The 25,809-nt window shown below is 40.8% G+C and overlaps 1 protein-coding gene across 5 annotated transcripts in view; it reads left to right on the top strand.

Annotated features, from left to right (window-relative positions):
• Positions 1 to 25,809, top strand: part of ARHGAP10 (Rho GTPase activating protein 10) — a 410,479-nt gene that overhangs the window by 359,346 nt on the left and 25,324 nt on the right. For all 5 annotated transcript variants that reach the window (XM_070474785.1, XM_070474782.1, XM_070474784.1 and 2 more), the window contains one exon: positions 23,653 to 23,812. In XM_070474785.1, the coding sequence (XP_070330886.1) occupies positions 23,653 to 23,812 (160 nt within the window). The remainder of the gene's footprint in view (positions 1 to 23,652; positions 23,813 to 25,809) is intronic.

Raw genomic sequence — 25,809 nt, 5'->3', positions numbered from 1 at the left:
TGATTTTATTTAGTTGAGTCCTCTCTTTTTTTCTTGGTAAGTCTAACTAAAGGCCTGTCAGTTTTTGTTTGTCTTTTCAGAAAACCAGCTTATAGTTTCTTTCATCTTCTCTATTGTTTTTTCATCTCCATTTCATTATTTTCTAGTTTCTTTAGATGTGAAGTTAGGTTGTCTAATTGGAAATTTTCTTATTTCTTGAGGTAGGCCTATATTGCTGTGAATTTTCTTTGCTGCATCTCATTGATTTTGGCATGTTGTATTTCTGTTTTTATCTCTAAATATTTTTTATCTCTCCTTTGATTTCTTTGATGCATTGGTTCCTCAGTAGCCTAGTTACCTTCATGATTTTGTGGATTTTACTTTTTTTTTTCTCCTTGTGATTGATTTCTAGTTTCATACCACTGTGTTGGAGAAAATGCTTGATGTGTAATTTCAATCTTGAAACTAGTGAAATCACATGTAACCTATCTTGGAGAATGTTCCACATGCACTTAAAAAGAGTGTATATTCTGCTTTTGGATGGAATGTTCTGTATTTGTAGATATTTATTAAGTCCATCTGATCAAATGCAATGTTTAAATTCAGTGTTTCCGTATTGATTTTCTGTCTGGATGATCTACCTACTGATGTAAGTGAGGGTGTTAAAGTCCCCCGCTATAATTGTATTGCCTCTAATTAATCTCTTGGCATATCCACTAATATTTGCTTTTATATATCTTGTGTTCCTCCATGGGGTGCATATATGTTTATAAATCTTATCTCTTCTTGCTGTATTAACACCTTTATCATTATATAATTCCCTTCCCTTTTATTACAGCCTTTGTTTTAAAGAGCATTTTGTCTGATATGAGTGTAGTTTTCTCCAGCTTCCTTTTATTTCCGTTTGTGTGGAATGTCTTTTTTATGTCCCTTCACTTTGAGTTTGTATGTGCCCTGTCTTCTGAAGTCTGTCTCCATCCAGCCATTCTCTCTTTTGATTGTAAAATTTAGTCTTTTTACATTTAAAACAGTTATTGATAGGAATGTACTTACTGCCTTTATGTTAATTGTTTTCTGGCTGTTATTGTAGCTCTTCTCTGTTCCTTCTCTTTCTATTAATGGCTTCTGTTGTCTTGGTGGTTTTGTGTGTGTGTGTGTGGTATATTGACATTTCTTCATCATTTTCTTCTGTGTGTTTACTGTAAGCTTTTTCTCATGGTTTCAATGAGATTCACATATAACATTTTCACAGTAGCCCATTTTAAGTTGATAGCTGCAGCCTATTTTAAGTTGATAGGTGCTTAAAGCTTTGGAATGTGTCCAAATTTATCTTTTTACTCCCCCATCACATTTTATACCTTTGGAAAAAGTTATTTTAGTAACTTTTTTTTTTTTTTTTTTTTTTACTGTTTAATTCTTTTTTTTTTTTTTTAATTTTTATTAGTTGGAGGCTAATTACTTTACATCATTACAGTAGTTTTTGTTATACATTGATATGAATTAGCCATGGATTTACATGTACTCCCCATCCCAGTACTTTTAATGAATTTATTTACTTTTGGCCACACTGCACATCATGTGGGATCTTAATTCCCTAGCCAGGGATCAAACCCATATTCCCTGCATTGGAACACAGAGTCTTAACCACTGGACCACCAGGGAAGTCCTCACATTTTATACTTTTGATGACACATTTTACATCTTTTTATTTTGTGCAGCTTTTGACTCATTATTTTAATTTTAGTTAATTTTACTACTTTTTGTCTTTTAACCTTCATATTTGCATTTTAAGTAGTTGATTCATTATTTATTTGCATTATTTGTTGTTCATTATATGTTTACCTTTTCCAGCGATCATTTTACTTTTATATGTTATCTCATTATTAGTGCCATTTCTTTTCAGCTTGAAAAATTCGTTTTAGCATTTCTTACAGGGCTGATTCAGTGGTGATAAACTCCTTTAGCTTTAGCTTGTCTGGGAAACTCTTAATCTCAACTTCAGTTCTGAATGATAACTTTGTAGGTACAGAATTCTTGGTTGGAAACTTTTTTCTTTCAGCACTTTGAATATGTTGTATCACTCCCTTCTGGTCTAAGTTTCTGCTGAAAAATTTGCTAATAGCCTTATGGGGCTTTGCTTGTATACAACAAATTGTTTTTTTCTTGCTGCTTTTAGAATTCTCTCTTTATCCTTAACTTTTACCATTTTAATTGTATGTCTTGGTATATGTCTTTTGGTTTCACCTTGTTTGGAACTCTTGTGCTTCTTGGACCCTTGGAAAGTCTGTTTCCTTCCACGGATTAGGGAGTTTTCAACCACTATTTCTTCAAGTAACTGTTCTTCCCCTTTCTCTCCCCTTTCTCCTTCTGGCACCCCTATATATGAATATATTCTGCCTGATGTTGTCCCGAAGGTCCCTTAGCTTTTCTTCACTTAAATTCTATTATTATTATTATTTTTTTTTTTGCTGCTTTGTCTGGGTGAGGCCTATTGTTCTGTCTTCCAGCTTGCTGATTTATTCTCTTGCCTCATTTAGTCTCCCGTTGGGTCCCTGTATTGTATTTTTCAGTTCAGTTATAACTTACGTTTGGCACTTTCTTATCTTTAATGTCTCTTTGTTGACGTTCTCATTGTATTCATCTGTTCTTCTCCCAAGTCCATTGAGTACCTTCATGACTATTACTTTGAACACTGGACAGGTAAATTGCTTATCTTTGCTTTCTTTTGTTCTTTTTCTCAGGCTTTGTCTTTTTCTTTAGTTGGAACATATTCCATTGTCTCTTCATTTTGTCTCATTTTGTGTTTGTTTCTATTACTGACTTTAAAAAAATGCACAATGTGAAAGTTGTGAGTTTTATTTGGGGCAAAATGAGGACTATGGCCTGGGAGGCAAAATTTCAGATAGCTCTGAGAAACTGCTCCAAAGAGGTGGGGGCAGGGGAGGTCAGTATATGTGCGATTTCAGTAAAGGGGGAGTGCATGCAATCAAGCACATATTCTTCTTTTCAGAAGGTTTCCACTAGTCACAAGGAGCTGTTGTCACCATGAAGGATTTTAGTGCTTTTCTAGATATGAGTAGATATAAGAATTGTGCTCATAAAATCAGCTCCTGAGAATATCTGACTTTCTAAAAACCTGTCCTGTCAGTTTCCCAGCGCATAGAGTGCCTCATTCCTGCTCTCCACACCATGAATTCCTTCCAGGGGGTATTGAAAATCGGCAGCTTCAGCAACTCGTGATTTAATCCTTGTATAGTTGGATGGCAAGGGTCGATTTGTAGTTGACATTATGTATTAGGCAAATCAGCTCTCTCCCTGAACTGAAGGAATGGCCTTATTTAGGAGATTCCCTGTGGGGCTCAGAAGTGTTTTCCTGACTGGCCCACCAGACCTAGGTACTCAGGGAATATTCACGGTGTGGGCAGTTTGTGCTCTCTTTTGGTGGGACTGTGGCTCCCGCTGCGGTGTCTGGTGGATGGGGCTGGCCCCTCAGCTGTTAGCACCTTTTCCTATAAAGAGAGACTTTTGTTTGTTTTAATGTCCTCATATATAAGGAAAGTTCATGAGGCTATATGAAGTATATTCTTTGCTGTTTCCTATTCAAGGCAGAGGAAACATTTTAAAAGGTTGGGAGTGAGTGAGAAGATTATCATCTGAATTTTGACTAAGCTCTCCAATCCTTCCTTGATGCTAGCTCTAATTTTAAACAGAACTAGACATTCACAGGACTAGTTTTTATTTGTATCTTCTTGGGTAATTAGGTATTCTATGCCTATCTTCTTTTGTACATGATATAGCAGTTTGTTTGTTTAGACAACATAAAAAATATGACTTATAATGAGTTGAAAACAAAATCATCTTGCAAGCCAATTGGCAAGATTTGATATTGTTTTAGAGTAGTTCTTACTTGGGTATCGTTAGGTTGGCACTTTCCCACTTGGATCCCCAATGTGCTAACTGCAGCACATTTTGTTGAACATGTATTATAGTCCTACACTGTGGTAGAGAACATGATGACAATGTAGAGCTTTGTCAGCAAAAATGTGAAAACACAACTGTTGAAGGGGAGATAGATTAACAGTGAAATGGGACCATTTCTCTCCTTTCTTAAAGGAGGGAACCTGGCCTGACACGCGTTAGTCTCTAAACTCAGATTAGAACAAATCCGTCTGTAGGAATCAAAAAGGCTTTTGAAAAAGGCTGGGTGGATAATTTAAGCTTAGGTTGTTTGGGCTTGAGTCAGGAGTAGGAATTGGAAATAAATAGTTGTCTGGTAGAGATGTTAAAGCAGGTTTTGGGACTTCTGCAATGATCAGAGGTGGAAGGTGAAAGCAAGTCATCAAAACAATTGTCATCAACAACATTTTAGGCTCATAGGTAAATCCATTCCTTGTGTTTATATTTTAGTCTGGTCCTGAGGCTTTTTTTAAAATAAAAATATTTAAACCATCTTCTCATCAAAAGGAAGAAATCTTCTCATTTTGTTAGTGTCATCAGTACATACTGTTATGTATAACTGCTTTAGAAAATAGGTTTGGTATAAGTAGTGTATATAAAAACCAGTGGATAGAGAAATACTACATAATGACTAAAATGTTGCATCTTCCTAGAGAAAGCATGGTGTCATAAATTATGAACAGTGTATTACGGAACTCAGTTTTCTCCTACTTTGCCTCACAGACATAGCCATTCATTCACAGGCTTTTGTACAGGACAGGCAGCACCCACATACTCAAAAGACGGTTCTTTCAGTAGAAGTCAAGGACGGCAGGCTGACAGTCCTGGCCGCTAGGCACGCCCTGCTCTCAGGCCCAGCAGAGTGTCTTAGAGGGGTAAATGAGGAGTTTGGGGTTGACGTGTGCAGCTGCTCTAGTTAAAACAGCCAGCAAGGACCTGCTCTGCAGCACGGGGCTCTGCTCCATACTCTGTAAGAGCTCAAGAGAGAAGTTGAAAAAGAACAGACACCTGTATCTGTGCAACTGAATCACTTAGCTGTCCACCTGAAACTCACAGCATTGTTAACCATGTGTGTGCTCGGTCTTGTCTGCCTTTGTGACCCCATGGACTGTAGCCCGCCAGGCTTCTCTGTCCATGGACTTCTCCAGGAAACATTACTGGAGCGGGTTGCCATTTCCTTCTCTAGGCAATCTTCCCGACCCAGGATTGAACCTGAGCCTCTTGCATCTCCTGCATTAACAGGCAGATTCATTACCCCTGCGCCACCAGGGAAGCCCATTAATCAACTATACTCCAATATTTAAAAAAAAAAATGACCTTCATGAAGACATGCTTTTGTAAGTAAATTGTTACTACCCCATCCTCTCTCAAATTGTACCAGGGCCCTTACGTGAGAGAAGAACTGGTGTAAAACCTTGGTTAATGTGGATTTTCAGAGCTATTGGCATTTCCTTGTAGATGTATCTGTTCCGTTTGCATAGAAGGATAACCAACCTAAGTAACCAGTCACAGGTAGATCTTTGTCTTAGGCTTGGTCATCTTCTCGCGATTCTTACCATTTTTTTTTTTTTTTTGCATGACCCTTCGTGGGTGGACCCTGGATAATAACTTCCCGAGGGTCAAGACCTCTTGTCATCTTCTCAGAGCAAAGTCACGGTTCCGTAGCATGGAATTACCGTGTTGTGAAGTTAAATCTAAGATCGCGCTTGACTCGGTGACAGCCTGTGTAGACAGATTATGTCTCACTATCGCAGTGATTAGATCAGTGGGTTGGAAAAGGCAGTCGGAATGTCAGGGCTGTGACTGAGTTGTGGCCTGCCCATAAATCCTGCACGCCGCCTCCTCTGCATGGGCGTCTCCCCGGTTGCCTCCCTGAAGCTCAGCCCCCATCATGTTAGCGACAAAGCACGAGGCAGCTTCTTATATGACTTCCTCTATAATCTTAACTGTGCTTCTGTGTGGGATGAACATTTCCCCCTTTCTCTGAAGGGGGGAAAAGGCTTATTTAATGCCTTAAAAAAATACATAGCTGCTTCTGTGGTGAAAATAAGTTCATGGCAGGTAACTTGAATTTATAGAAGAGAGAAGAAGTCTTTCAAGCTTGTCTCCCTGTGGTGTGGGTTTTTTCTTCACTTCTAATAGCTTTTATTTTAATTTCTAGTTCTGAATTCAAGCAGCTGTCACTCTCTTTATAGCCCCCTTTGAAACGCTTACAGCGTAGGAGGTAGCTGGGCTGTCTAAGAAACATCTTTTCAAACCAACCAAAGTATTGTTTATCCTGAATGAAATAGATTTTTTAAGGCTGTCAGGAGTGACTGATTTGAAACATTTCCTTTGGTAGCCAGGAAGATGAGGAGAAATCTTGAAGGGAAAGGTATTATCTCAGTGTGGCCGAGTCCAGGTGACTTTGATTGCTCAGAAAACTCTTATGGACCATGATAAAAATTACCAGGTGCCCAGGAGTTCCCTGATGGTCTAGTGGTTAAGACTCTGCACTTTGACTGCTGGGTTCCAGGTTCAGTTGCTGGTCAGGGAACTAAGATCCCTAAGCTGTGCAGAGGAGCAAAAGAAAAATTTTACCAGGAGTAAAGAGTGCCATGTACAATTACTAACCAAACAAACCTGTGGCCAGTTAATTTGTACTTACTAAATCCTTCCCAGCTATTGAAGAAAAAAAAATGACGTGGGGTTGAGTCAACTGTGGAAACTGCTCCTATAACCAGTTGTCTTCTTATTGCCTTTTATGAACCCTGGGTCGCAATTGAGCAGCCTGACTCCTCCTAAATGCTCATTCTAGTTCCCATGGCATTCCTGTGTGTCTTCTGAGCCAGTATTTAGAAGTCCAGTGTCACCCTTGGATGGGGAGAAAAAAAATCTTCAAGCCTGTTACAGTGAATTATACATCTAATATTTTGCATGTACTAATATTTGTTCTCTGAACTTAGCAACATGAGTTTTTGAGCTTGAAATGTGATGATGGTCATGGTTTTATTTTTCTTTTTGGGTCAAAATAGAAATAGTGACTCTAATTCTCTGGTTATTATCTTAATTATTTCAAAGGTGGACTCTTAACATTTTTAATACTTACTGTGAGAATAGAATACGTAATTGAAGAGGGTAACACTCATGCATAGGTCCAGATACTGTATTATATATATGCCAGCTACTGTTGTTAGCACTATTTGTTAAACTTATGTAATCCTTATAACAATCCTTTAGGTAGCACTATTACCGGTATTTTGTAATTGAGGAAACTGAGACTCAGGAGGTTCAGTAGCTTCCTTCAGTCTCCCAGCTGGTGAGTGACAATCCCAAGACTGACCAGTCAGATCCCATAGTCTGGGCTCCTTACTGCTCTGCTCAAGTACAAACCCAAGTGTCTCAGCACAGGGTCTTCTCTTCTCTGGAGTTTTCCATGACCAGTCTTTTCTGAGCTACCATGTGCCTTTCAAGCACTATGTTGATTTACTTTTTTAATTTTAAGAATAATTCTTAGTTTTTTCATTAGAAACAGTGGCTAGTTATAAAGAAATCAGAGTGATGGTTTAATGAAAGAGATGGAGAAGAAAGGGCCTAAAGTGAGGATGGTTTCCAACCCAGGATACCATACACTGTTACAAAAATGAACCCCCAAGGAAAAGAGGGATGCCCATTTTTATGGGCAAGGAGGAGGGAAAATAGTCATTTTGTTTCAGTATTATATTGTGTTTTATCCTGATGTTTGTACCCGTTTACCTCAGTGAACAAGTGTCTGGTCTTATGTTAGTAGTAGTAAAGTGAAAAGTCTCCATTTGATTCCATTACTTCAGTCCCTGCCCCCCAGGTGCACCTGCAAACCAGATCTGTAACCGCTGCTGTTAACATGTTGAGCCATGCCAGAGTGCCACCTCTCAGTTCTACAGTTATCTAATATCAGCAATTTCAAAAATTTTTTTCATTTAGTGCTTCAAAATAGTAAAGCAATATTAATTTCATGTCATTTCAGCCTATAGTTTCTTAAATCCTTTCAAAGTTGAAATTCCAAATTGGATTGCTAGCCACTGTTATGAGTAGGGTCGTACCATATGAAACTGCCCTGCTGTTTGTCTGTGTCAAAAATGATTGAATAGCAGCAGCTTGACATGGTTCAACCTATAGTTTATGTTTTTTCTTCTAGAATCTTTCATATACACATAAGCATATATATAGTTGTGTCCTTTATTTTAGAAAAGAACTACAGTATATCTGGTGTTGCTTTTCATGTCCATATAAAGAGAACTCTCTCCTTTTATATTGCTGTGTATTATTTCATGTATTCTCTTATGTGGGTGTGCTCCTAGAAGCCTTGTGTTCTACAGCCAAACGAAGCGATGTAGGTCCCTTACGAACCACACACAGGCTTCTCACCTTCCAAGGCTTCTCTGTCTCTCTCTCTCTCTCTCTCTCTCTGTCTCACACACACACACACACACACACACACACTAATGTGTCCACAGAAATAATACACATAGTGTGTTTGTGAGTGGCTATAGCAAGTTATAAAACAGAATTTCAGAATCACCTCCTTTCTAAAAGGAAAACTATGTGAATAAATGTATAAGCATAGAAATAAATCTGGAAGAATATTAGTCAGCTATGCAGTGGTTATCCTTAGAAAGTGAGAGTCTGATTTTCATCTTTAAACGTACCTATTTCTTTTCCCTTGTCATTATATACATATATAAATGCACATACACACACAAAATATGCATGCAGATATGTGTAGTTAAGTTATAATAGTTTCAGCCTAACTGATATAAGCTGTGCTTACTATTTGGTGTCTTGGGTGTAAGTTGAAGATTTTGAAGTAGAAAACACGAAGCAAAGCGCAAGGAGAAACATATGGAGTCCCACTAGCCTGAGGTGACCTGGAGAAACTTCCTTGGCAGCACATCGAGAATGGGGAGCCCTCCCTGCATAGTGTTTTCCTGTTGGATTTAATGCATCTTTCATCTCCCCCCTGGGCTGCTCTCATGGTCTCATTGCCCTAGCATTTTGGGGATCAGTATTACTGGAAATCCCTGGAGAAGGAAATGGCAACCCGCTCCAGTGTTCTTTCCTGGGAAATCCTATGGACAGAGGAGCCTGGTAGGCTACAGTCCATGGGGTCGCAGAAGAGTTGGACACAGTGACTGAGCGCACATATTTGTGGAAATACTTAGACAGCAATGAGTTATTGAATGGCATCATTATGTGTGGTTAAGTTTGGATGTCACCTAACCTGGATTTCGGTCCCTGTCCTCTTCTGCTTGTCTTTTATGACCTAGGCAAATTCCCCTCCAAGCTTCATGAGTTTGGCTTAGTAAACTTTCACATGGCTTTTGCCAAGAACAAATGAGTTAATGGCTGTAAGCACCCAACATTTAGTGCATACTCAAGAATTTTAGCTTACATTTTCCTGAGGACAAATAGAGGGCTTCATGTGTACTTTCTGTGTCTTCTGCTTTCCAGGAAAATGTAACTTAGTCATTTGTTTTTGGTTATTTTTGTCCAGCTTAGTAAGGAGACTTATTGGTTGCTACTTAAGGTCTTCATCTGGCAATTGATAATTTATATTGTTCAGGGGAAAAGAATGGAAGGGAGAAGAACAGGTAAATAGCCAGGAATCCAACAACCCTCCTTTCTCAGCTGGACTGGAAGGTGTTCCGAGCACAGTGCTCTAAATTTCCTGAGCTGTCAAAATGTCAGGCTTCCTCAGAAGTTTATGGAAGACAGCTTGATTCAGTATCTGATTACTTTTTGGTTCCTAAGGACAATAGTAGATGGTGGTCATATTTTTTGTTTGTTTATATAGGCAGAAATCTCCATCTGTAAATAATGCCTGAGGCCTGTGATTATGATATAAAAATGTTCTCTGCTTTACAGACTAAAGCAATTTGCTTTGACTTCTGTTGACATTGCAACTGAACTGGTCTTACTCACTTTGTAATTGAATTGCTGCAGACTTCCATTGACCTTTGTAAGCAGCAGAGGTGGTTCATGGAGTGGTAACCTAATGCCTATTAGCTGCTGCTCTAACATTATAATTGGGTCTGTGTTTTATGTCATGTGATTAGAACACAGCCGATTCTCTCACCAGCTTTTCCCAGCTTACACTTTTGGCATATCTTAGGCATTCGGTAGCTTTTCAGGCAAGCATTATGTTCCATTTGTAACATCTTCAGGCAGTAGAAAATAAAATCTGCTTTATAATTGTATGGAAATTTCATTACATCTTTTCGTGGCTTAATGTGACAGGAGTTCACTTTTATCCTGATTTGTTTTGTGTGTCGTTGGGGAAGATGCGTCTCTATGTGTACTTTTGTCTTTTTGACTTTGGGGACTGAGGGTGGGAGGTTTTTCCATTAGAGTCACATTTCGCTTTTTTAGTCACTGTTTCAGATAAAGAAATTATATTGCCGCAGTGAATTTTTCTTAGCTAGACCCTGATTGTCATTAATGTGCATGTTATTAAGTTTATCGTGGTTCCCATTGCGGTTTGTTCTGTTCCATGAGGCCAAATGGAATGAGAGGAACTGGGACATCTTGCCCCCCACCCAGCATGACACTGCATTGACTTGCAGCAGAGCCAAGAATTGGGGTCACTGGGGCTTTAGGAACCTTTCTTTCCACTTGACAATTAGAGCTGGTCTCTCAGTGCACCTTTCACTGCTGAGAAGTGAAATTAGTGTTCTTTCCTTAATGGACAGTTGCTTGGGTTAGTTTCTTATAGTCCCCTCGCCCTTCTTTCCCTAATGGAAGACTTAAGATAGATTTTCTAATCGGAGAATCCAGACTGTTTTCTCATAGTAGTCGTTTACTACCTGCTGGTCTATGGATAGCAAAGGAGAATTCCCTTTGCAGGGGAGGGTTGGATTTGCTGTTTTTAAAGAAATGTATCCCATCATATTAGCAATTATAAAAGTTTAATTTTAAATTCAAACTTTGAGTTTCCTATTCTGTCTTTATTATTCTAATTAGTTTAAGAAATAAATTGCGTGCATGTGCACGTACACGCGGAGTTGTGTACACATGTATGTGTGCACATGTATGTGCATGTACACATGGAGTTGCATACACTTTTGTGTACACATGCATGTGTGTACATGTATGTGCACGTACACACGGAGTTGTGTACACTTTTGTGTGCACATGCATGTGTGTGTACACTGTTCCAGTTAATTAAAGCTAATGAATAAGATGTAAGTCTTTTGGCCTATGTTTTGAGAAGGATAAGAATACCTGGGCTGAAAACTATATCAGCTTTAATTTTTGTCTTGCTCTGTACGCTTTTTCTCTCTGTTGATCTTACCTGTGTGATGCCACTATTGACAGTGTCTCATAAGGCAAGTTCTCTTAATTCCTTGGCCATTTTAGTTGATATGGACTGGCATATGCAAAGCTGTGAAGGCAGTGCTGGGTTTTCTTTGGCTCTTGGGTGTTAATGGAGTCTGGGACCTGATCCTGTCACTTCTCAGCTGTGCTGCTCACAGACTGCTCTGCCGTACACTGGTCATTCCGTGTTTATGCTGCAGCTTTTAGTTCTAGAATCTCATAGAACTCCACTGAGGCTCTGGGTGAGTGTTTAAGTAGGTTATGAAGAAACAAGCCTGTTCACTTTTTTTCACCACCAAAGAGTGGACCACGTGATAAAACCAGTCTTAGACAGTCCAGTTAGGTAAGACAGGCTGTTCTTCTGTGTTATTGGAATGTACATAGCCTTTTCCCATTTCCCTCAGTCTCACAGTAAATTTGGGTATTTGGTCACCCTCGTATCTGCATGTTAGTTGTTATGGTGCAGCTTGCACTAAGGACCGGATGCAAAACCAAAATGCTGGACAAAACTGTAATCCTCGCTTTGGAGCAGTAACTGTGCTCCACCTGCTGTTGTGGAAGCCACGCTCCTTTACTCAGAGATGGAGCCCTTGGATGTTCCGTCATTTACAGCGGTCGCACCCAGTAATTTAAAAGCAAGGAGACATCATGCTGTACTTTCAAGACTTAGGTGGGAAGAGTAAGGCCGTGGATGACTCGAGTGTTCTTGAGTGTCCTTGTTAAAAGTAGAGTGATATCCTAGGTGGGTGAGTATTCTGATCCAGTATGATAATTCTATGAGGTCTCATTCCTCATGAGTTAAGTAGTATACTTTGACTTCTATTAACCACATTTCAGGGCTTCTGTGGTGGCCCCGACGGTTAAGATTCTGCCTGCAAGGTGGGAGACCCAGGTTTGATCCCTGGGTCAGGAAGATCTGCTGGAGAAGGAAATGGCAGCCCACTCCAGTATTCTTGCCTGGAGGAGTCCATGGGCAGAGGAGCCCGGCAGGCTACAGTCCATGAGGTCCCAAAGAGGCAGACATGACTGAGCAAGTAACAGACTTTCACAACTGCATTTCAGGGGCTAGCACTGCTTGGTGCCTGCTACTCGCCCTGGGCATGAAGTCATTAAAGGATGAACTGTGGCTACATCCTTTGATGTCTGTCAGCCTTAAAACCCCATCGTTAGTCCACATCCCATCTGTTATACTGGCCTTGTGAAGGTTGACAAGGGGATTTTTCTTTCCTTCTTTTTTTTTTTTTTCATTTATTTTTATTAGTTGGAGGCTAATTACTTTATACAGTATTGTAGTGGTTTTTGCCATACATTGACATGAATCAGCCATGGATTTACATGTGTTCCCCATCCCGATCCCCCCTCCCGCCTCCCTCCCCATCCCATCCCCCCTCCCGCCTCCCTCCCCATCCCATCCCCCTGGGTCTTCCCAGTGCACCAGCCCTGAGCACTTGTCTCATGCATCCAACCTGGGCTGGTGATCTGTTTCACCCTTGATAGTATACTTGTTTCAATGCTGTTCTCTTGAAACATCCCACCCTCGCCTTCTCCCACAGAGTCCAAAAGTCTGTTCTGTACATCTGTGTCTCTTTTTCTGTTTTGCGTATTGGGTTATCGTTACCATCTTTTAAAATTCCATATATATGCAGCAGACGAATGGATAAGGAAGCTATGGTGCATATACACAATGGAATATTACTCAGCCATTAAAAAGAATTCATTTGAATCAGTTCTAGTGAGGTGGGTGAAACTGGAGCCCACTATACAGAGTGAAGTAAGCCAGAAAGATAAAGACCAGTACAGTATACTAACGCGTATATATGTTTTTTTCTTCGACAGTGCTGGGTCTTCGCTGCTCTGCACGCACTTTCTGTGGTTGTGGCGAGCGGGGGCTGCTCCTGGCGGCGGTGCCTAGGCTCCTGCTTGCAGTGGCTCCTCTTGTTGCAGAGCGCAGGCTCTGGGTGCATGGGCTTCGTGTGGAGGCACACGGGTTCAGTAGTTGTGGCTCGTGGGCTCTGGAGCGGTATTTGTGGTGCTCGGGATTGGCTGTTCTGCAGCGCGTGGGAACCTCCCACGTCAGGGCTCAAACCTGTAGCCCCTGCATTGGCAGGCGGACTCCCATCCACTGCGCCACCAGCCAAGTCCTGTTTTCTTTCTGCTGTTCATATAGCTGAAGCGTCACACTGGCTCCTAGACAGAGTTAGCTTTATTTATGGAGGTCACGTCCATATTTGCTCAGCCTTAGGTTTTGTTTACAAGGTCAAGTCCAACCGCGTTTTGAGTAAAGGGGAGGGTTTGGTTTATTCTCCTTTACACTAGTCAGTGCAGTTTTAGAAACTAGTTTTTGACCTGATGAGATACGGCAACTCAGACTTCATTTTAGCAGAGTAAGGATTATTTAGTCAGAGTATCTGTGAAATGAGTTTGGGAGTACTGTTCCTGATACCAGGCACCCCTCTCCTTTTCAGGACACTGTATGTGCCGGGTGACCTTAGGAGGAAAGACCACTGTGGCTCGAAGGAGATTTTATTGATGTCATAATATCTACCACATGATGGAAACTAGGGCAGCATGACTATTTTCTGCTTAGTTCAAAGGTCGTGTTTTGAACAGGCTTATATAAGTTAGCCAAACAAACAAAACTCTCCTCCTGCAGCATTTCATCATCCCCTCCCAGTTTCAGCCTCTTCCCATTTAGCTTCATTACAACTCTGTGCTCCTGCGACTTGGACCCAGACATGTCTTTCCTTGGGGATAGCCTTTCCCAGTCTCCTCTGAAGTTGCAGGTGCTGTGTGCTCTTCAACTTCAGACATAAAGCCTAAATGTTTGGCACCTGTCTTCCTTGGGTGCAGCATTGTGAGAACACACACACCAAATGGACACAGATGTTGACACTCTAAGCAAGACATTATTGGTTAACATTGGGAAGCCCTGTTTAAAAGACAGAGAATGCAGAATGACAGGAGGATAATTGTGGTGCAGAATTGAAACAAGTATACTATCAAGGGTGAAGCAGATCACCAGCCCAGGTTGGATGCATGAGACAAGTGCTCAGGGCTGGTGCACTGGGAAGACCCAAAGGGATGGGATGGGGAGGGAGGCGGGAGGGGGGATCGGGATGGGAAACACATGTAAATCCATGGCTGACTCATGTCAATGTATAGCAAAAACCACTACAATATTGTAAAGAAATTAGCCTCCAACTAATAAAAATAAATGAAAAAAAAATCCAATGGGGGGTAATAAAAGACGGATAATTGTGCTGCAGAATGACAGGAGGATGAGTCCACGCACAAGGGGAGAGGGATTTGAGGCATCTATTGCCATGTCAGCTTTTCACCCCCTGCTGGGGAAGGAGTGCACCTAGTTTTGGTAGAAGCCACCGGATGGGAGCCTGGTGGGGATACAGTCTGTGGGGTTGCAAAGAGTGGGAATTGACTGAGCATGCACACTCATGCGTGCACACTCAAAAGTAAAACAGGTTATTTTAGCCTTGAGATTTATTTCTATATATGTAGGTAGTGAATTTTCATATGTCTGATTATATTTTCTAGTTAATTTCCATTGTGATTTTGGAGATTTTTTCCCCCTATGGCAGTCATACATACCAATCAATAATAAAAATATCAGTTAAGAATATTAGTTTTTTACTTTAAGGAATAACCTGTGTATATTAATTATAGTATACAAGTAATCCTTGTTGAGTGGGTACACTAAAATATAAAATACATCAAATAGATTTTAATCAATTCTAGTTTTTCGGGTTTACTGTGACTGAATTTAACTTGAATATTCAGTCATGATGACCCTTCACTATCAATATTTAGGAAAATTGCCAATATTTTAAATATAGCATAGAAAATGTTCTGAATCTTCTTTTTTTTCCCTAATATTTTAGAGCTTTAAAATTCTTCTTCTTGGTATTACTGTGCCATGGTTCACAAATTTTTATATGAAGTGTCTTTATCATGGAGTTCTAAATCTTTTTAAATTTCAATTACGATTCTCTTTTTAACCATATTTAGTTTAACAGCCTATTGAAATCAGAAAAATCTATCCTTTTATTAAGTTCTAAATATTTTACAATTTTGGCATGAGAAGAGAGTATGTATAATTTCATCCTTCAAAATATTTCCTTCAAAAACAGTTTGTTCTTATGGAATATTTATTCTCTGTTTCTTTCAAAGTATTTGTGTGCACATGTATGCGTGTATAAAACAGAATGCTTGGCATTATTTGATTACAGATACCTTTATTTCTCTCTCTTTTTGTCCTGTCTGATAGCATTGTCTGAGACGAGGATGTTAAAATCTCCAGTTACAGTAGTTGATTTTTAAGCTTTTCTGTACTGTTCTATATGTTGCTTGAGGCATGTTGTTAGGTGTTCATCTCCTTGTTCCATGATCTTTCCCTTTATCAATGTAAAATGACCCTCTTTGTGTTTTATGTAGTTTACTAAGGTCATTAACTTTATTTTTATTTATATTTGCCTAGTATCGCTTTTTTATTTTCAACCTTTGTCTTTTTGATTTAAGTGTCTTGTAGTCAACATATTATTGGATTTAAAAAATACATTGGAGAATCACTGCCTTTTAATTTGTGAGTTTAATGCATTTATATATATAATATGCTGCAGTTACAATTATGTTAGGATTTCTGTGATTTTATAATTTTTACTTATTTTTGATACCTTTTGCTTTTTAATTTTTTTCCTTTCCTCTTCTCTCTCTACTAAAGCAAGTGTTCTTCTGCTATTTCCACTAATGTATGTTCTGTCTTTGTTTCTAAGGTAGCTTTGAGATTTATAATCTCATTTCTCTATTGGCTTCTTAAACTCGATGGCTGAGATGGTAACATACCTGCCTGCAATGCAGGAGACCCGGATTCAATCCCTGGGTTGGGAGATCCCCTTGGGAAAGGAATGGCTATGCACTCCAGTATTCTTACCATGAACAGAGGAAGCTGGCGGACTACAGTCCATGGTCTCAAAGAGTTGGGCGTGACTGAGCAACTTTCACTTTTCTTAAACTCAACCATGTTTCTCTCTCCATCTCTAATAAGGCAAATAACTAATGAACTCTACATTTCCTTTCTGGGCTGCCCACCCTCATCATGTTGATATGATTCTAGGTTCTGGATCAATTTTGTTATTTTTTCTTTTTTCTTTTATCTTAAAGTTTTCAGAAGACAGCAGTAGACATTGAAAATCTCATAGTGCTTCATTTATTTAAATATTTGAAAATTGTCTTTTAAGAGTATTATTGCTATAGTTTTTTATGTGCCAAATTTTGGGTGTTTGTATGTCTAATATGTTTATTATGTCCTCACATTTAAATGACAGGTTGAGTATACAGTTGTATACTCAAAATTCTCCTTCAGTACTTAAAAAAATATTGTTGTGAATTCAGTTTTACTGTTGAGAACTCTGATGTCATTCTGGGTCTTTTTAAAAAATATCTTCCCTGTCAGGATGCTTTTTATTTTCTTCTCGGTATTTGATATTCTCAGATTCCTCAATAACATATTTTATGAGCACCATTTTCTTTATTTCCCTGTTTGGTACTCTGAGTCCTTTATTCAATAGATTGAAGTCTTTTGAGGTCTTTCAGATTCTTTAATTTTGAGGAATTGGTCATTATTTCTTTAAATATTTCTTCTTCTCAATGTAGTTCTTTTTCTGGGATCTGAATGTTGGCAGTTTCGCTTCTCTTTTATGTTACAGATCTCTAAATTGCTGAATTTTTATTGAGTTTACTATCCTGTCTTTCTTTGTGTTCTTAGAAATAGTAGGTATAAGCCCATTGTGAAGGAGGGTTTTGTGTGTGTACCTGTGCTTAGGATGGTTTGGAGTCTCCTTCTCTTCCTTCTTTCTTTTTTCTGTTCCATTTCTGGCTTTGCCTTGTTATCAGGGTCTCCAGGTTGAACCAGGTGCTTTGGTTCAGAACCAGCTATTATTCCTGTACATAACTCTCATTCCAGGGAGGGGAGCAGACAAGCTTATCAAATCCATTTCACAGGCAAGTAGGGCACTTAATCATAGATGTTTGGCCTTCATTTAGTGTGGTGTCTCCCAACCCCTAATTCTACACTGGGGAGCCTGGTTCTACCCCGAATCATGCATGGTATATTGTAGGTATATTGGTCTAAGGACACCACAGGATTGAAACGTCTACTGGTTTTGCTGGTTTTGATGGGTCCTGGAGCCAGTAGACTTCTGGCTTGAGCTCCCACTGACTTCTGAAACTATTTTCTTTTTATTTCTGTTTCACAGAAATGTGAAGCAAAGTTTCGAGTACAAGTGTATTTTTAAAAAATAAAAAAGAAATCATTTCATATTTGTTGTTTTGGGTATATGTGGGAAAAAATGGGTTTCCTTTTAAACTTTCATTGTCGTCTTGACTGAAAATTTCCTGACTGGTCTTTATTGTTAAAGTGTTGTTAGTGTTGCTATAAGTACAGTTACGTTTGTTCTCAATAAATCTTTCTTTGATTCTCGTGACTAGGTGCTTGATATTTAGGAGCATCTAAGTTTATTCTGATCTGTATTGTAAAAGTGTTAACTGTGTTGTTGTAAGTACAGTTACTTTGTTCTCAGTAAATCTCTCTTTGATTCTTGTGACTAGCTGCTCAATATTTAGGAGTATCCAAGTTTATTCTGATCTGATGGAAGGGGTGTTTAAGTGCCAGGGGAACTACGGAGGGAATTTGCTGTTCTCTTCCTTTTAACCAAACGTGTAACTGTGGGGTTTGTCAAGAGTTAAGTTCAACTAGTACGTTAGCTCTTTTCTTTTCTTTTTTTGCTTTCTTTCTTTCCTCTTTTCTGTCCATTTTCCTTTTCTTTCTTACTTCTGCTAATTTATCAGCCAGGATGTTTGAGAGGGGGGACATGGACCAGCCTTACTAGTGCAGATAGCCTGTCTCTGAGTAATAACAGAAACCGTCTACAGTGTCAGCTCATGCCCAAACATTCTAGGCTAAGTAGAAAACAGCTGGAAAGGGATTCAAAGGGAACCATCTCTGACTTCTTAACAATTAGGACGTGTATTTGAGAGGCGGACAAAGAAGAAATGAAGAAAATGGGAAGGATAACTCTGAGCCTCTTACCCTCCAACAATGCAACAGCAGTTCTGTTTAAGTGAAATTAGCAGAAGATGAGTGGAGAGTTTCACCTTGTCACCATCAGAACAAGAAAGCTCAACTGACTGAAGTTGATCAGTATATTAAAATATAGGAGATAAACATCCTCTGTGTTGTTGACTGTGGTAGAATTATAGAGTTCTTCTTCCCTTCTCCTGCTCGGTTCTCTGCTAGTCATTGAAGATTGTTTTAGTTGCTCATGAGAACAAAGCACTTATGCATGTGCTCAGGGTCATAAAGAAATCAGAATAAGTAATGAATCTATTGGGTTGGCCAAAAAAGTTTGTTCGAGTTTTTCCAGAAGCCGTAACAGAGAAACTCAAATGAACTTTTTGGCCATCCCAGTAGCTGGCATGAAAGGCATGTCTTCGTGAATTTTTTTTTTTGGTCCATTTTTAAATGCGAGTCTATGTCTAGGGGGAAGTCCTAAATACTTACAACACTTCTCTCTCTTTACCAGAATAACAGCAATAAACACCACCACCACCAATAAGGAGAAGCCTGCTCCTTACTCTAAAGTTCCTCCAGGGTTCTCTTCCATTTTTACATCTTCTCCTTTGCTCTCTCCATCCAATGCCATGACTTCAACTCTACCCAGATCCCTCTCACATCAATGAAACTGTCTCAGACCTCTCTCCAGGGCTCTGGAGCTGTTTAACCAGATCCCCTGGATCTTTTACTAATCCCTCAAACCTAACATGTCCACAACTGGTTTTATTTATGTCCCACACCCAACTCCCTTGCTCCTTGCTTTTCATTCCCTGTTTCAATGGGTAATTCTACATTGACCCAGTTATCTAAGGCAAGGACTTGAGGGTAGTGAGCCTTGTACAGCATGTCCTCTACATATGAATGAGTTGTGTTCTGAGAACATATTTGTAAGTCCAATAAAGTTAGCCTAGGTACTTAACCAACACAGTCAGCTACATAGTACAGTGATGTAATAGGTTTATCATAACTTTCACACAAATAACACATTAAAAAATAAACACAAAAAGTAAACCATTTTTAATCTTAACAGTAGAGTACCTTGGAAAGTACAGTAGTACAGTACAAGAGCTGGCATCAAGAGGCGTTACGGACTAGGGGAGGGAGAGGAGGTGGGAGATGGTGCAACTGAAGGACTGTCAGCAATAAGAGACAGAGGGCAAGCTGCAGTCTCACTCAGGCCTGACATTGATGGAACTCACATTTGCATCTTTGAAAATTCACACCTTGAAGGGTCGTATGTCTGGGACTTACTGTATGTAAGCAGAACCTCAGCAAATTGAAGAAAGAGGATGACTGATATCTGTGGCTTGAAAAGGGAGAGGATAATCCTCAGAAACTGTGTGCAGATTTTATAACAGGACTACTTTGAGGTTTGTAGGTTTTTTCCCTTGTTAATTCCTGGAGGTATTGGCGTTGCAATATCATGATCTCTTCTCTGGCAGCGAGTCCACAGTCAGTATTTCCTGAAGCCTCCTGATTTGCCTCGCACTGCCTTGAGTTCCGTAAGGGTTACCGAGATGAGAGGCGGTCTCCACCCTCAGAAGACGTGTAACAGTGGCAGGGAGCTGAAATCAGGTCGTGGAAGCATTGACAGTGCAGTGTAAACTTGACTGTGGCTTGCTGTTGTGAGAGAGGAGAGAACAGGCAAAAAACGTGGTTGGCAAGAGCTTATGGAGAAGGTGGGGATTAATCTGGGGGTTGTGAGGAAGTCATTCTCTCTTCTAGATGCTGGTGGTTCTAGTGCCTTTCTCATCTTGGAGTCTGTTGCTAACGAAAGCCCTTCAGCACCATTCTGGTTCACGTGCCCAGCTCAGCCTGGTTGCTCATAGGTGACATGTCTGTCTGGAGATGCCTGTTGATGGGTAGCACCTAAGCAAAGAAGTGGTGTGACACTCTGCAGAAATGCAAGGTGAAAAATGATGAGGGTGTCTGACCTTAATTCTCAAGTACAAGTGAGCTTCATAGGATTTAAAGTCTTTACTCCCGATATTGTTGAACATAGAATTTTTTAAAGCTTTATCATTTTCCTACTGTTAATAGTTACAAAGAAGTCATTTGGTAAACTAAAGTTTTAGAATATTTAACTTTTCATGCCTGATATTAACGTTTCCTCAAATTCAGTGATTCTTAAGTAGAAAAGCTCTTTCCTAAACAGTGAGAAAGGAGGGAATTTTAAGGGAGCTCTTTGATCAGTTTGTGTATGCCTATGCCCTTGTATCAGTATTTTTTTTTTCACTTGAGAGTTCAGATTGCCACCATTTGGCCAGAAGGAAGGGAGAAATTCTCTTACTGGCGTGTGATTTAATATGTTGGGTGACAGCGTGTGCTGGGTCAGTCTGCCTGGGGACAGAAGCGCAGGCACTGGTGATGACCTAGTGTCTGTGGTTGTGTGAACATTTCAGGCATTGTACCTTTTGGAAGGAACTTGGGACCTTGGGCTCCACTTCCTCAAGCTCCTTCTCATTGTCAGCTTTCTCCCTGTAGGAATGAGGCAGGGAGTAACAGGCCTGCTTGCTGCTTTTGCTGGGTCAGGCCCTGCCCTGGAGACAGGGCCCGTGGCCCAGAGAGCAGAGGGCCAGCACCTAGCCTCCTCCCGCCAGGAAGCTGCTGGCGTGTGACCCACTGTGGAGGTTACCCCGTCCTACTGCAGACCTGGTCCCCATTTTCACCTTCTAGCCAAACCCCGAATTAGCAGCTGTCATGCCAGAAAACATTTCAGAGTTTGCTTTAGACTCTGTGCTGTGGTTGCGCAAGAGGCCGTCTTAATTTTAAAGGGAGTGGTTGCCCAGGATGACTGAGTGTTACCCGGAAGGGCCGGGGAAAAGCTGGCGCTCCAGGTCTCATTCGCAGAGAACTGCACGGACGGAGCTCTCCGGGCACAGAGGGAGAAGCAGCTTTTGCTGCAGAGTGGACTGTATCCCAGAACGAAAATAACCCAAAAGGAAATCACAGAAATCTAGCAGTGGGTTTCGGTTCGCTTGCCTGAAAATGAGCCCTTCTCTTCGGGGCCGAATTATCCCAATTAGCTAAATGTGTTTGTGGTGAAGGGCTGTAGGAAAAGAAAGTTCACTGGAAGAGGAAGCGTTTTTTTTTAAGAAAAATTTTATTGGAGTATAGTAGCTTTACACTGTTTTTAGTTTCTGCTGTATAGCAAAGCGAGATGGACGCTGTCCATATATCCCCTCCCTCTTTTTTTGGATTTCCTTCCCAGTTAGGTCTTCACAGAGTGTTGAGTAGGGTTCCCTGGGCTATACACTAGGTTCTCCTTAATTATCTATTTTATACATAGTATCAGTAATGTACATAGATCTCCCAATTCATCCCCCTCGGTATCCATATGCTTACTCTCTATGTCCATGCAGTATTCTGGACTGTGTGTTTATGAATGGGGGGAGAGAACCAGGCTTTTATAGAGAGACTTTGCTCAGGGAGAAGACCTGCCCACAGAGATCATGTTCACCTCTTGCTCATTGTATCTCCTTCCCCAACCATGCGTTTAAGAAAGAAAAAAGCTCAGAAAACTCTCCCTCTCTGGAGTCTTCTGCATGGGACCATTCATCCTGCTCAGTGCTTCCTTAAGGGATCCCTTCTTCCAGCCATCACCATCTCTGATTCCTTCTTGCCTGAATTCTGCTCTTCCAGATCTTCGCTCCTCAGATCCTTTTAGCCTTAGTTGTAAGCTGGGTCAGAGTTAAGTAAAAATTTTTTACACAGTCAGTTTTCGAGGTTGGTATTTGGGAGTGAGCCTAATCAGAGGCCAGGGATTTTGGTTGTGCTCCATGATGAGCAGAGCTGAAGTCTGTGTAAGATGCTTTCCTGAGAGCGGGTTACTGGCGTTCACGCATCCTCTGTTTCTGGGACTAGGCCTGAGGAGGAAGGGAGCTTTAATCAGCTGGAAGCTGTTGTGGTTGGGGTGTGACCGTCCACATTGCGTGTCATCTGCTGCCACGGCAGTTTGCTGAGCAACTCTCGTGACCCATTATTTATAAACAGCAAGGCCAAGTCATTGCCGTCTTAATAGAAAGTTGCTGCCTCTGGAAGGCACCCTTGAGCGGTTACGATTTAATGGGGTCCATGACTTTGGCCGAAGGGGCCAAGCTGTGATGTGGGCTGACGGTACCATGGAGGTGAGGAGACCAGTTGAGAGAGACAGAAGCTCTTCTGAGCTCCTCCCCACCTTCTGCATTTTCTACCCAAGCTCATAATGTGTACACATGATACTAGACGTATTTCACCAAATGGTCCTCTGTGAGTGAAAAAATCATGGAACCCATTTAAGAAATGCTTCTTCTGTTTGAGTGTAAATTCGTCTCCTGGGGCTTCCCTGGTCTGGTGGTCGAGTGGTTAAGAATCTGCCTGCCAATGCAGGAGATAGGGTTTGATCCCTGGTCCGGAGGAGCCCATGATCCGCAGAACCACTAAGCCTGAGCTTCACGACTCTTGAGCCTGTGGTCCAGAGCCCAGGAGCTGCAACTGCTGAAACACCCGGAGCCAGCGCTTCACAGCCGGAGGAGCCGCCTCAGCGAGGAGCCCGTGAATGAAGAGGCGTTCCGCTCTCCGCAGCTCGAGAAAGCCTGTGTGTAGCAGCAAAGACTCAGTGCAGCCAAATAAATAAATAAATCTTAAAAAAAAAAAGTCATCCCCTGCAGTCACTGCCTGGGCCTAGTTCTTGTAGAACATCTTCATGTTCACCAGCAAATGGAAGTTTCTCCTTGTCCACGATTTAATCAGTTGGGCTGTTAAATTGTAATCTAAGATTTCAGCTCAGAAAACAAGGTCCCTTGCAGGTTGTTGAATTTATGTGGTGAGTGGTGATTGGCAGTAGCTTGAAGAGTCATCATGTGGCTGGAAAGAAAGAGGCTGGATCCGGCAGGGCTGGTGCACCGCTCTGGACTGCTCTTGAGGTTATCGCTGATTTATGACTGTGTTCCTTAGAGACCAGGAAGTTCATTGTGGCCGCCATTAAGGCTTTCATCTTCCGTCTTGATCTGATTTTGATTATTGCTTTTTTTTTTTTCTTGTGGGGAGAAAAACGCCTCATTTTGTATTATCTATGATTTATTTTAAGCATCTTTGGTTTGGGAAAAAAACAAAATCCCTGAAGACAGGGCACCAAAATCCTCTCAGACTGCATTGTAAATGTAATTTTGGTTATAATTGGATCGACTCATCAAGTGAGGGCATGTAGTTATTAATGGAGTTGTTTTTTCCTGCTCTGAGCTTTTGTTTGAAAGTTGATGCCTCTTCCTCCTCCCTAGGTGACCGTCCCAGTCTTCCTAAGGAGGACACCCCTCCCAGCAGCCTGGACTCACTCTCCTCGCCATCTCCCACGACGGCCACTGCCCTTGGGCCCCCTGGACCAGACCGGAACCATCTGCTTACGGATGGGGGCAGCTGTGGGGACTGGGCATCCACTGCGTAAGTAGCTGTGCTGTTGTGTTTGGTGCTGAGGGAAGGGGGGCAGTGATTTTTATTTTGAAGTGTTATGTGCCAGGTCAGTCCTACAGCCTTAAATCTCAGGACCCTTGTTCTCTTAATCTGTGGGGATGCCAAAGAGAAGAGGGTCCATAAACCAACGGGCATAGGGTCTGTGTGTTTCCAGTATTGAAGTGGTGGGTGGATGCTATTTCAAATCTGTTTTAAGTTCAGTTTGTGGAAGTTTGGGGTTGCACAAAGGAAGTTTGTTATTACCCTGCTCGGGAGGTTTTCTCAGTTACCGCAGACTTTTAGGAAGACGAAAATGCTTGCCTTGTGATCAGTAGACTTTTAAGTTTTCTATAGGATGATATCTTAAAGATAGGAATTTTTATGAGCTTCATACTAATGTCTTACTCTGTTTACTCTGTGTGATCGTGTATAATCGACAATTGATGGATGAAATATCTGATTTTGTCTTCTCAGTTTGGTTTAGTGCCAGGCATGTGCAGATGCTTATGTGTATTAGGGCAAACAATTCGAATACAAACAAAATACCACGCACGGCCCTGGTTTGACGACTTGAGGGTGTGTCTCTGCTTCCTGAAGTTGTGGAGTAAATGCAGATCGGTGGTGGTGTGAAACATCAGATTTCAAACAAATGCTCAGAGAGGGGAAAATAAAACAACTCCACCAATAATTACATGACATTAGTTGATTAGTTAATCAAATGGCATCCAAAAATATATCTGTAATTCAACCTGAGAGTATCTGGGTGTCCTGCCTTTAAAGTTAAAAAAATTAAAAAAAAAAATCAAAGTTGCTTAAAATAAGTCATAGATAATGATGTCATTTGACCCTAGCTGAGCATTCTTGGGACTTTAAATGGAATTGAAAACTATTCCTCACAGTACTTGGCTTTTTATAGTTACTGCTGGATTCACATGAAATCATTATGAACTTATTAAGTATTAAAAGAGGCAGGGACAAATCTGGTGTGTTATCCTAAAATTTGGGGGTGACCTGAAGACTTTGAAAATCTAACTGAAAATCCAGGTGGAACTCAAAATATGGGTACACGTTCTCCAGAGGAGTTTTTTTTCCCCCCAAGATCGTCACATATGTGTATATATATTTAAATGCTGAAGACTGTGTTGTGGATTTAAATTACATGTTACTCAAATGGGCCTATCATTTTTACTACTGTCTTTTAAAAATAAGAATAATTTTTCACTTTTGTGCTACAAGCAAAAGAGACAGTGGTCACATAGGAACCCAGAATCTGTAACTCAGGGCACTCTAGCGGTGGGACTTGGTGTATGTTAGTGTGTGTGTGTGTTTTAAAGCACAAACCAGGCCTGCAATCTTGCCAGTAACTGCCCAGTCCGTGGACAGCAGTGTGGTCAGTCCTTCCGTGTGCTTCTGTGGAGAAGTAGCATTCTGAGCCCGTTGCAGCTCAGTTCATAGCACGTCCACTGCTTAAATGTGAAAACCTTGATATTTTTGGCTGTCAATCAAATGCGGAGTGAATCCCCCAGCTTCTTATTCATACAGATTAAAAAAAAAACAACTTTAGTCTTTATTTATCGGCTTTATGTCTCAGGCCAGGCCATGTTCAGCATGTGGGATCTTAGTTCCCCAAGCTTTGCTCCGAGCATAGGGAGCACAGAGTCTTAACCCCTGGACCAGCAGGGAAGTCCCCACATGCATCTTAAAGTGTCACAGAAGGTAACTCCAAGCTTGAGAGGCCCGAAAAGAACAGGGCAAAAGAAGTAGTTGAATCCAGTCTGGAAAGGAGATTTTTGTTTTAATAGACACTTCCTGCTATTTGAAGAACTTGATCTTTTCCCCTGGGCACTGGACAAAACTCATCTCTGTCTTAGGAATGTAAAATGTTTCCTGTGTATCTTTTAAAGGATTTACTTGTAAGCATGTTTCAGTCTAGATTTCTCATTAAGTTGGGGAGTGCTCCTCCTCCTTGAGCCCAATGAGGATGCTCT

This window comes from Odocoileus virginianus, chromosome 12 (genome assembly GCF_023699985.2).
Source record: "Odocoileus virginianus isolate 20LAN1187 ecotype Illinois chromosome 12, Ovbor_1.2, whole genome shotgun sequence".
Classification (NCBI taxonomy): Eukaryota; Metazoa; Chordata; class Mammalia; order Artiodactyla; family Cervidae; genus Odocoileus; species Odocoileus virginianus.
The sequence above is the reverse complement of the archived record's forward strand: the minus strand, read 5'-3'. Positions and strand labels throughout refer to the sequence as shown.